At 39.6% G+C, this 12,961-nt stretch overlaps 1 protein-coding gene and 1 long non-coding RNA gene across 2 annotated transcripts in view; one reads left to right on the top strand and one right to left on the bottom strand.

Moving 5' to 3' along the window:
* LOC122549171 (chondroitin sulfate proteoglycan 4) overlaps window positions 1-12,961 on the top strand; it is a 109,344-nt gene that overhangs the window by 62,281 nt on the left and 34,102 nt on the right. The window contains exon 7 of the mRNA XM_043688541.2: window positions 6,075-6,206. Coding sequence (XP_043544476.2) covers window positions 6,075-6,206 — 132 coding nt within the window. The remainder of the gene's footprint in view (window positions 1-6,074; window positions 6,207-12,961) is intronic.
* The window catches only part of LOC148152170 (uncharacterized), a 96,223-nt gene that overhangs the window by 2,710 nt on the left and 80,552 nt on the right, over window positions 1-12,961 (bottom strand). The window lies entirely within an intron of this gene.

The raw sequence follows: 12,961 nt of genomic DNA on the forward strand, positions 1-12,961 counted from the left end.
CTTATGTTTCATAACTGTTGTCTGGCTGCTGAGTGTCTTATTTCCATCCACTTAACAGATGTAAGCGTGTTCTGAGGGTGTTCATGATGTACTCTGTTTATAGTAGGCAAAATGAATTTGACAACACACTTAGTGAAAATATAACAGCATTTTTTAAAGTCCTCTTGGTGTGGATTCAGAATAGTTGAAGGGAGTACATTGGTGATCATGGTAAGATGGTCATTGAGCGACATAGCCTTTGAAAATTGTGAAGAAATTTGAAAACAGAAGGAAAGACCTTATATTAATTGGAGTGTGAGGTGCTCTTCAGTCAACAGGAAAAATGTTATCACAATGATGGTATATTTACCATAAAAGCATTGTATTCATAGGTACAGAACAGAATAGGTCTTTCAGCCCATGATGTTGTGCTGAGGATTATTCCTAATCTAAAATAAAATAACCTAACCTATGCACCCCTCAATTCACTGCTGTCCATGTGCATGTCTAGCAGTTGCTTAAATGTCCTAAATGACACTGCTTCCACCACTGCTGGCAATGCATTCCATGCATTCACAACTCTCTGTGCAAAGAACCTATCTCTGACATTTCCTCAATACCTTCCTCTTAATATCTTAAAACTATGACCCCTCATGCCAGTCATTCCTTCCCTGGGGAAACATCTCTGACTATTGACTCTATTCCTCTCATTACCTTGTATACCTCGATCAGGTCACCTCTCTTCGTCCTCCTCTCTAGAGAGAAAAGTCCGAGCTTAGTTAACCTCTCTTCATAAAACAAGCCCTCCAGTCCAGGCAGCATCCTGGTGAACCTTCTTTGCACCCTCTCCAAAGCCTCCATGCCTTTCCTATAGTAGGGCGACTAGAACTAGACACAATATTCCAAGTGTGGTCTCACCATGGACTTGTAGAGCTGCAGCAAAACCTTGCGGCTCTTAAACTCGATCTCCCTGTTAATGAAAGCCAAAACACCATATGCTTTCTTAACAACCCTATCCATTTGGGTGGCAACTTTGAGGCATCTATGCACTTGAACACCAAGATCCCTCTGTTCCTCCACACTGCCAAGAATCCTGTCTTTAATCCTATATTCAGCAATTAAATTCAACCTTCAAAAATGCATCAATTCGCATTTATCCAGGTTTAACTCCATCTACCATTTTTCAGCCCAGCTCTACATCCTGTCCATGTTGCGCTGCAGCCTGCAACAGCCCTCAATACTATCAAAGGCACCTCCAACCTTTGTGCCATCAGCAAATTTACTAACCCACCCCTCAACCTCCTCATTCAAGTCATTTACAAAGAGTGGAGGCCCAAGAACAGAGCGGGACACCACTCAACACTGACCTCCAGGCAGAATACTTTCCATATTTTTAAAATTCTAAAATGCAGTTAATGAATAAATATTTTAAGGAATTTAATCACATCAGCACATGAATTAACTTTCTTCTGTTAAAATAAGCTTACTTTAAACACTATTGCTTTTGTCAATACTCATGTTAATTTGAATGTTTGTGTTAATCAAGATGAGTCACAGTCCAATCAAGCATCTAATACTTTCCTATCCTGCATCCATTTTCCTTACTCATTGTCAGAATAATTACAACAAAGCAAAATTTGGATTTTTTTTGTTCAGCTCCATAAGAATGTCTCCGTGTAAGAGCCCTATCCGCACAAGTATCTGTGAATTTTCTCAAACCCAGATGTTTCACTTTTACCACGTTATGGTCATTGGGGAGACTACTGATGTTTCTTCAGTTGAAGTAGAGGAAATGAATTTTTAACATGTTTCCTTATCCCACCTCCAATCCATTTTCATTTTACTCTCATTCTTAAAAAGATATATCTCCATGGGAAGAAAAGGCACAGAAAAAAGTAGAATCTGCAAAGTTAATAATGTGAGTTGGAAAGGTGGTGGAATTTGGTTTAAATATACATTTTTCTCTCCATGAGCAATATCATGGACGTCAGCCATTTACAAGAATTTGTGTTACATTATTTCAATGCTTCCATGGCTATAGAATAGCGTATCGTTCAACCCACAGAGTATTGCCACTGGAAATGTTATGGTTTCACATTCACTTTTTAGGTTTCTGAAGAATGTCAGTATCTACATTTTATTGAATGGAATGTATACTACTACCAATAACGCATGTGATGAAAAGGTGCAGAAAATCACAGAGTGATGGTTGGTAAATTTGCAAAGTTCATGAGTGGATCGGAGTCTGAGAACTCCCAATCCAGAAAAGTGAAGGCAGTAGATTCATTAAAATTCGTAGGTCTAAACAGGAAACATAAAGAGAATCCATTTGCACTGGCAAAAGGGGTTAAGATCTAGAAGACATCCATTTAACCATTGACAAAAGAAGCAATTGCGTCATGAGGAAAATCCTTCACAGTGGAAAATATACAGCAGATTCAAATTTGGCTTTCCATAGTAACTTAGTATGTACTTCATAGAAAAATAATAGATGGCTAGGGGCAAAAAGGGCAGCATAGTGAAACTGGCAGCATTGCTTTTGCAAAAGCCAGCAGGGGCATGATGGGCACATGTCCAGTGATATGGAAGGTCAGAGACATGTAAAAGTGCCACTATTTCATTTGGAGAGAAAAAGGTCAAAACAGCAGATCTGCTATTGGTCTAGCAGTCTCCAAAACAGTCAGGACAGAAGAAAAGTAATCCTGAGTGGCATAGAAGTCAGTAAGAGAGAAACCCCAGAAACAGAAGGTTTTTGTGGTGTCAAGGCCATAAAAAACCTGAAAATATGCTAAGGTGTAAGTGAGCTGACTTAAGAGTTCTCTAAGAATAATGCAAAGGGACGTTAACAATAGAAAATAGCATTAAATAAATAAAAACCCTTAAAGAAACCAATCACATCCATGCCAAGGGAACAATGAACTTTAAAAAGTTACCTTATCTCAATTTTAATGAGGTTTGAGTGTCTGCAAGATTGGTTTTGAGGGTAAAAACTTTATTTTTGATAATTGTAATTGACCACTTTCAAAAAGGTTTTTTTTGTATGGTGTAACAAAGCTTACTTTTTTTCTTTTGCTTATAATAAGTTTCTATGTTTTCAGAAAGTACTTTGGCAGACTCTTGTGATATGGTCAGTTATTGACATGGTAAACAAATAGCAAAATTAAAACTTGTGGTCTGTCTATCCAGGTTTCACTCTAGAGCCTGTCCAATGTTACTATTGGCTGGGATTATGACATCAGTGCCAAATAGCTTGTAAGTAGGGACGGGCAGTAGATCTTGTTCTCATTGAAGACAGGAATATATTGGGAACCAATCTTAAAGCAGCACCCACAATTTTTCCAGTCATCTTCCTCATCTCTTCCTTTAGCACTCCTTTCCCAGTCTCTAACCCATTTGTAAAGGAGCAGGAAAAACTATCTCTATGATTCTATTCAGCTATTCTGACCTCCTGCAGTGAATTTAATCCTCATGGTATACTTCTGGCTGTATTTTCTTTTGGTTCATAGTTGCTATAAGCAGGAACTCACTTGTTTCTCCTCTGCATATGATGTCAACTCTTGTGAACCAACAAAAAGCACTAGGTCTGTTTCCAATTACATATTGATTATATCTAGCTCAACCTTCTCTGTCCATCTTCAAATCAAAGGTTATGGTCACAAGGTCCAGATGATACAACCTATCCAAAAGGAGCAAATGCAAGATACAAACATGCAACAGGACAAACAAGAGTAGGCCACACTGCCCTTTGAGTCTGCTCAGCCATTCTATAAGATCATGTCTCAACTGTGTTCCTGCATTTCCCCTATCATTTTTAACCCCATTTGATAATCAAGAGTCTATCTATCTCAGTCTTAAAAAATATTCAAGGAGAGAAAATATGAGAGGAATCTTAATAACACAATGAGTGATTTGGGTCTAGAATGCATTGCCTGGAAGTATGGTGGAGGCAGGTTCAATTGAGGCATTCCAAAGGACATTTGATGATGGTTTCAATTTAAATAATGTGCAAGAGTAAGGGGTAAAAGCAGAAGAATGGCACTACGTCGCAGTACTCCTTTAGAAAGCTGGCATCAGCAGTTTGGGCTGCATGGCCTCTTTGTGCATTGCGACATAAGTGATTCGACAGATCAATGTGTGCAAAGCCAGAGCTGCTATTTTTGACTTTGAACAGCTGTCATCTCAGAATTATATGATGGGACTCCCAAGTTCGTCTTCCTCCATTAGACATCTCAATTATCAATACAGTTTCACTCTTCTTCAGTGCCACTCTGTCTTGTGCACATAATAGAAACCTTTCTAGACCATGCTATTGTCAACCTTTTAGATTAATAGGTTATGAACCTACAGTGTCACAGCCCACATCCCCAATTGTGCAATGTCCTGCACCATGATTGCGCCCATCCTCTGCAACTTCAGATGTCTCACTTCCAGATAGTTCCAGACCCTTATCTGATCCCACTTTACATCCCTCCTTACATCTAGACTTTCTATTCGTCTGCCACTTTAAACTCTCGCTGCTCCTACCTGCCAAAACTCTCCCTCCAGTTCCTGTACCTTAGCATCATCCTCTTTTGTTTTTTGGATGTCATCTGTCCAAATATGCCTTATGGTATTCACACATACTTGAATTTTCTTCAACAGAATCTTTCCTGCAAAAAGTGTCAATGTCTGGTTAACAACACTGCTGACACTCCTCCTGTCATTTAATATACAAAAAAAACCCCACACACACGTCATGAAACCAGCTTTATGACTCGGAGAATCAAGTTGTTAAGTAATAATGAGTCACTTAATCTAAATATGATGGGCCACCCTGAAAGATAAAACTGGTCCCTTTTATTTAAGTTTATTGGATATGATCTTTTAATGTTATTATGTTAGGTATTGAAAGTTTTGAAGCTAAACATGATTGTTGATTCCTTACAGGTAAAAGAACAAAAACAAATTCATGTGCAACAGAGATACTAATTTAAGATCAATGCTGGAACCATCAAGTGGTTCTTGTACCTCTTAGAAGAAATCCTTTTCCACAAGTGAAAGGATAGAGAGAAGCCCAAAATTTAAGCAGGGGCGTCAAACCATTGTAATACATAAGAGGGCTAGTAGTTTTGCAGTTTGAGTTAAAATGCCTCCTTTATGCTTGAAATTTCACCAGAGAAATATTAACAATTCAAGGGTTGAGTTAATTATCTCTTCTGTCTTTAAGATATGTCTTTTTTTTTGTTGTTTGTCAATTCCTACAAATTAATCTCTTTGATATTGAACAAGCTTAAATAATAAAGTGAATGATGGACAAGTAGGAATGATGGCTAATTAAACCTTGCATGTCTTCATTACTTTCTAACAATCTTAATTATAAAGACTTCATTCTGAAAGTTCCTAATGAGTGGTACTGGGAAGCAGACAAAATATTGATTGAGTTGGAATTTAGTGAAGAATCTGATTTCAGGATATTTTGTGGTCCAGTGGGTAGTGTTGCTGCCTCTGAGCCAGAAGCCCTGAGTTTATGTTCTACTTCAGGGACTTGATGGCCAAAGAAGTTCTGGTCCTAATACAGGCAAAGAGGTCAGTTGACTCAAATGAAGTGACCGCCAGCATTGCTGCCAGAAGTATGAGTTTAATATGTATTTCATGGGAGTAGATTTGGGTCGCTACTCTTTGCCTTATCAGTGTGACAATCATGGTGCTGTGGGTGTGGACTGCCTTTGGTGGAGAACCCAAGAAGATCATTTTGCATTTGGTCCCTGAACTTTTTCTTGTCAAATGAGAGGATAAGTGCTGTTTGCTATGACTGGAAGAGGCTAGATGACATTATCTGCCAGACTCCCATTTCCTGGGTTTGTTAGGAATTTCACCTGGTGGTTTAATGCTGCTCTGAAATTCTTGGCCTTGTAGTGTGAACACCAAAGGAGTATCACAAATGGAGGAGGCCCATACCTGCTTTTTGGGAGTACCCTTGACCCAGAAATTTAGATGGATGGTAAGGCTGAGGGTCAGGAACTTCTGGGATGCCCCTGGTTAAATGAGTTGCTTTCCTGAAATGAAGTTTTTAATATATTCAGTTTGCCATTCTGATTGTTTTTTTTTACCCCCAGGAGCCATGTCGGGTGGATTTAACTTCCAGGTTACAGATGGACTAAACTTTGCTCCTCGTCAGATCTTCAGCATTACTGCTGGAGCATTGGTCATTAATATGGAGGAAAACAATGGTTTAAGAGTTTTTCCAGGTAAGTTGTCACTTATTCATTTTTACCCATTATATATTTTGCTAAAGTGCTGCTAAGTATGAAATTGTCTGCCACTGAACGAATACAGATTTACTTTCAAATACTGTTTCTGTGAAAAGCTTGATTTTGTTTCTTTTAAATAACATTCTGTTCAGTTCACCAAGACCTATCCAACTATTATTTATGACATTTGTTCCAAGATTAGGAAAAATAAGCTGTAAAATATATGCAGTAAATATAATGGATAGACTCAGCAGGATGGAAGTTTCTGTTGGTTATCAAGGATGAATGAGTGTTATTTGCACTGCCATCAAGAACAAGTTATTATCTGGTCATCTATTTAATGTTTATAATTAAGCTAATTATATGTTTTAATATTTGTAGCGTTGCTTTTTTTAACAATCGTGCTTTGGTCTAATATGGCCCTCTTCTTTCAACATAAACATACGAAAACAAAAGATGGGAAGAAACCACTTAGTCCATTAACACTGCCTTCTGATGTCATGATTTGGAGATGCCGGTGTTGGACTGGGGTGTACAAAGTTAAAAATCTAACCTGGTGTTGTGTGATTTTTAACTTCTGATGTCGTGGTATAATTGATACATAGTCCCCATCTATCACCACCACCTGTCAAGCCATACAAAATTCAGACAAATAAATAGAGAAAATAACATGAGTCAGAGAAAAACTGACCCGGAAAAGGACCATATTAGATCTGGAAGGTTTATACGCGACTTGCAGTGTCCATTTGCAAGTGGTTATGCTGGAGACAGCAAAGAATTCTTCCAGCTCCTTTTGAAAGCATGCCATGAATTTGCTCTCAATGTTCCCTATAAAGTGGTGCGATTACACTGCCCATGGAAGACTAGTACCATAACTATTTTCTGTTCATAATTTGAACATTTTATTAGCCACCACTGCCTTTATCAGCAGAGCTTTCATTCCTCGATCAGAACTGCAAATGCACCATTTCATTACAAACCGTGCTACAGCATTATAAATTTGTTTGTAAAGTAATAATAACATTTACAATTTAAAATCTAAATTTACCTACTTTCATGTCCTCTAATAAACTTACCAAACTATGAAGTTCTTTAGCAGAAAATATATCCGTAAAATTCACTCATACCTGATTTCCAGCCAATCAAAAGATTAAATAATAAAAGTTTCAACATGACAGTGATAATCAAATTCTGATCTAATTTTGTGGTATTCTTCAAACAAAAGTTAACTTAGTAACAGAAAACCCATTTAAACCACTTACTTTTTGATGGTGGATTAAAAAATAAGGACATATAGAAAAGAGCTGAATTCCAGACATGAGGTGAGACTGACTGCGCCTGGTAACAAAGCCACCTTTGACCAGGTGGGGCATCATGGATCCTTAACAAAACTAGTGTCAATGGGAATCAGAGGAAAAGTTTTCTGCTGGTTGGAGTCATAGCTGGTCCAAAGGTTGTGGGTGATGGAGGTCAGCCACTCAACTCAAGCACATCACTGGGATTCCTCAGGGTATTATCCAAGGCCCAACTATCTTCAGCTGTTCCATCGCTGACCTTTTCTCAATCATCAGGTCAGACTTGACTGATCCCTGCATAATGTTCAGCGCCATTTGTGACACCTTGGGTATTGAAGCATCCATGCTCAAATACAGTAAGACCTGGACAGTATCCAGGTTTGGGCTGATAAGTGGCAAGTAATGTTTATGCCACAAAAATCCCAGGCAACCATCACCCCTTGACATTTGATGACATTACCATCAATAAATCTCCAACTATCAAAATCCTGAGGGATTTCTATTGATCAGAATGTGAACTGGTGTACTTAGTCATAGAAGTACAGTGTCTACAAGAGCAAGTCAGAGGCTAGGAAACCTTGCAACAAGTAACTCTCATCCTGATGTTCCTAAGCCTGTCCACCACCAATAAGGCATAAGTCAGGAGTATGACGGAATGGTTGCCATTTTTCTGGATGAGTGCAAATCCAACAACACTCAAGAAGCTTGACACCATCCAGGACAAAGCAGCCATCTGACTGGCACCATATCTACAAACATTCACTAACTACATCTCTCAGTTGAAGGAGTGTATTCTATCTACACGATGTACTGCAGAAGTTCACCCAGACTTATTTTTGACAGCACCTTCTAAACTCACCCCCGCCACCATTAAAAGGACAAGGGCATCCAACACATGAAGAAACCACCATTGGCAAATTCCCCACCAAGCCACTCACAAACCAGACTTGGAAAGAAATGGCTATTCTTTTCACTGTTGCTGGGTCAAAGTCCTGTAACTCCCTCCCTATCTGCATTGACAGTCAACCCACAGCACTGCAGCAGTTCCAGAAGACAGCTCACCATCTTCTCAAGGGCAGGTAGGGGCAGGCAATAAATATTGGTGACATCCACATCCCATGAGTGAATTTAAAAAATCAAACCCATGAGCTTCCACTTTGTAAGCATTAAGCACCAACAGCCTAATTTATTGATTTTTAATTTGTTTGCTCATCTGTGTTTCCTGAGCTGACTTTGGAATCTGACACATTTTTGTGTTTGCATTTTCTGTTAAGTGCAAGCCATGTAAATTCATTTCCCGGACATTTGGTTGTTTAGTTTATAGTTATCTTTAAGATGGAAAAGGGCGTGTTGCAGCACTTGATGTTTACATTCTGGTGTTTTTGTGCTTAAACCAAATCTAGGACGAACAGCCAGTAATGTTTGGCAAACAAGCCTGTAGGCTGGAAATTGTTTTTCAAACAATGCTGCTGATGCTTTGCAGCCAAAGTAAAGAGGGCTTTCAACAAGCACACCACCACTACAAAGTGAAGCTTGCATACTTATGAGTATAAGGGTCTAATATGGTATTGAGCTGAAAAATGTGTTGCTGGAAAAGCGCAGCAGGTCAGGCAGCATCCAAGGAGCAGGAGAATCGACGTTTCGGGCATAAGCCCTTCTTCAGGAATGGGCTAATATGGTATTGATAGCTGCCCTTTACTTACAATATAATTTACCAGAAACCACTTGAGGTACCTACCACACTTATTTGAGCTCCAAAAACCAATAAATATTTGCACTGTCAGGATGCTGCACTCAGCCTGAAATGAAAGATTTCTTTACAGAGTGCTGAAAAAGCAAAAAGACATAGCTTGTCTTGCATCATTTATAAACTGAGTAGCAAGAAGAAAGTCCAAAAACTTTGCAATTCTTTTTGGTCAAATTTAATGAGGCCTGAATGGCAGTTTATGTAGGAGATGACTATGGATTGACAATTTTGTGTCACATTGACATTGCAAAATAAGAAAGTGAAAATCACAGGTTGTTCTTCAATATAGCCTTTAGCTATATTATTCAAGTAGCCCTAGTTGATCAAAATTATCAGCAGTCAAACAGTTGACACTTGAGCCATTTCTAAGATGCAAGTACGATGCAGTCAATAGGTTCCTAGTCATCTGTTGGTCCATGTGACACTTCAGAACTCTTCCTTAGCTAAGAATATGAGAAGGATGTTGTGAAACTTGAAAGGGTTCAGAAAAGACTTACAAGGACGTTGCCAGGGTTGGAGCTACAGGGAGAGGCTGAATAGGCTGGGGCTGTTTTCCCTGGAGCGTCGGAGACTGAGGGGTAATCTTATAGAGGTTTATAAGATCATGAGGGGCACAGATAGGGTAAATACACAAGGTATTTTCCCTGAGGTGGGGGTGTGTGTGCAGAACTAGTGGCCATAGGTTTAAGGTGAGAGGGGAAAGATTTAAAAGGTACCTTAGGGGCAACCTTTTCATGCAAAGTGGTGTGTATATGGAATAAGCTGCCAGGGGAAGTGGGGGAGGTTGGTACTATTACTCTTCTGGATGTGTATATGAATAGGAAGGGTTTAGAGGTATATGGGCCAAGTGCTGACAAGTGCGACTAGATTAATTTAGGATACCTGGTTGGCATGGACGAGTTGGACCGAAGGATCTGTTTCCATGCTGTACATCTCTGACTCTCAGCACTATTTGGCAACATTGAAATCGAAGACATTTTGGGCAAAAGCCCTTCAATTTTTCTGCTCCTCGGATGCTGCCTGACCTGCTGTGCTTTTCCAACACCACGCTAATCCTAACATTGAAATCTTACCTAGCCCATGGGTGGTCTTTCAATATAAAACAAAGCATTTGGGTTAATTTCTAGTCCTCTGCTCTTCGTTTCTTACCCTGTAATGTAAAGCCTGAATTGGACCTCATCTCTGTTTGTTAAAAGACTGTAGAGTCATTGCAAAAATACAAAACAAATTACATTTATATCATAAGTGACAGTATATGTTACTTACTAAAAAAGGAAAAAAAAAGGAGCTTTTCTCTGCAAAAGAGAAGACTAAGATGGGATCTGGTAAAGGTCTTTAAGATAATGAATGGGTTAGATGAGGTAGATGTAGAGATCTTTATATTTGCAGGTGAGGCCATAAATATGAAATAGGTTTATTAAAGGTTTAATAGGGAATTCAGGAAAAATATCTTTGCCTGGAGAGTGGTTAGAACTCACTACCTTGAGAATTAGTTGAAGTGAATACCGTAGCAGCAGTTGAGGGAAGTTAGATTAATGTGAAACCGATTTGAAGGGAGCTGGGTATATGAAGAGTGGGAGACGATTTGTGTGGAGCATAAACATTGATAGGTACATCTTGGGCCCATGGGTATGCTTCTGTGCAGTAAATACTTTAGAGTACTTTGTAAAAGTTGCACAATAGTTTTAAATAGACTTTTTGTCTCTTTGTTAAAGACATTTTTGTTTCGTGAGCAGCTTGCTGTACATTTTTCAGCCTGTTTCATCAGAAGTCCCTTGATGATTCAGCGATTTAGGGTCTGATCATTTCATTTGTGAACTCACACATCAAAGAAACATCCACGCCCATGTCTAACTGGCATGAGTTGGAATCAACAAATAAAAAGGCTAACTTTCTTGATTGAGACCAGTCACCAAATATCTGCAACATATCCAGAATATGACTTGCAAACTGCTGGGTTCCCCTCTGCACTTTAGAGTAAAACTCAAAGTAAAACTTGGTTATTTCTGAAACCATATATATCTCGCATCTTTTGGCAAATGTTAAGGTGGAAATATCCCCAAATATTTATAGCCAGTGTGAGAATCATTTTCTGATATGGTTTCTCTGACAGAAATTGGGGCATAGTGGACCAATGAAAAGTTAATTGTACCTCTGCTGCATGTCGTACTGTAACAGATGGTTTCCCATTTGTATGAAACAAAAGCTGAATTTTTAAAGTAGGTGTTCTCAGGAACAAAGATTGCTGAAAGAACTCTCCAGATGCTGCTAGACCTTGAGAGAGAAACAAAGTTAATGGGTGGAATCTTCCTGTCCCAGAAGGAGTGAGATGAAATGTAGTTGGGGGGATCTTAACTGGGTGATTCAGAAAATTCAGAATCCTAATGGTGCTATAAACCTTACAAATTAGGTTCTCCAACCTGAACAAGTGAGTCACTTTTCTTGATTGCTGATACTACAAAGTCAATCAACTACATGTGAATCGCATTAAAAGCACATCCTACTGGAATTAGGTTGTAGCTGAAAATGTGTTGCTGAAAAAGCGCAGCAGGTCAGGCAGCATCCAAGGAGCAGGAGAATCGACGTTTCGGGCATGAGCCCTTCTTCCGGAGGGCTCATGCCCGAAACGTCGATTCTCCTGCTCCTTGGATGCTGCCTGACCTGCTGTGCTTTTCCAGCAACACATTTTCAGCTCTGATCTCCAGCATCTGCAGTCCTGACTTTCTCCTCAAGGAATTAGGTTGTACCCAATCAAGAAATGGAAACCTTCAGATAACTGGCTGTGTACAAGAGGGGCACACTGGCAAGTTTGACTTCTCCCAGGTGCTCGAGTAAGGAATTGCTGCTTTACCCAAGTAGTGATAGGGATTTAAACGAAGGTTAATGATTGCAGTGTAAGGTCTTCAACTGAAGTGAAGGCAGTAAATGGGGAAGAGGATCAGTGGGGAAAGGAGGAACAATGTCAGGGCAACGGTGGAGCTCTGTCCAGGCCTGGGAAGGATAGGCATTGCAGCACATACCTGTCCGGGTTTATTTTGATTTATTACAGGGAAGGGTGCATCACAGAACTGTGGAATGTTATTGTTTATACGCTAACAATCTGGATGAAGGAACTGAGAGCATTGCTGCTAAGTTTGCAGATGATACACAAATAGGGGGAGAGACCGGTAATGTTGAAGAAGCAGGGAGGCTGTAGAAGGACTTGAACATACTAGGCAAGTGAACAAAGAGGCAGATAGAATACAATGTTGGAAGGTGGGAGGTGTTAGTTTTGGTAGGAAGAATAGAGCTGTTGACTATTTTCTAAAAGGAAAAGGCTTCAGAAATCTGAAGTGCAAAGGGAGTCCGCTAGTATACAAGAGCACAGATGTACTGCTGAAGCTGTATAAGGCTGTGGGTCAGATCACATTAGGAATGTTGTGAGCAGTTTTGGGCCCCTTATCTAAGGAAGGATGTGATGGTGTTGAAGGGGGTCTAGAGGAAGTTTACAAGAATGATCCCGGGGTCAAGGGATCGTCAAAAGAGGAGCAGTTGTGGACTCTGGGACTGTATTTGATAGAGTTTAGAAGAATAGGGGGAAGGTGATCTCATTGAAACTTAGAGTACTGAGAGACCTGGATAGCATGAAGGTAGAGATGATGCTTCCACAATTAGACGAAATTACCACCAAAGGGCACTGCCTCAGGATGATAGGATGACCCTTTAGAACT

This window comes from Chiloscyllium plagiosum, unplaced genomic scaffold (assembly GCF_037043375.1).
Source record: "Chiloscyllium plagiosum isolate Xiang-an unplaced genomic scaffold, Cpla_swu_hap1 HiC_scaffold_1, whole genome shotgun sequence".
Classification (NCBI taxonomy): Eukaryota; Metazoa; Chordata; class Chondrichthyes; order Orectolobiformes; family Hemiscylliidae; genus Chiloscyllium; species Chiloscyllium plagiosum.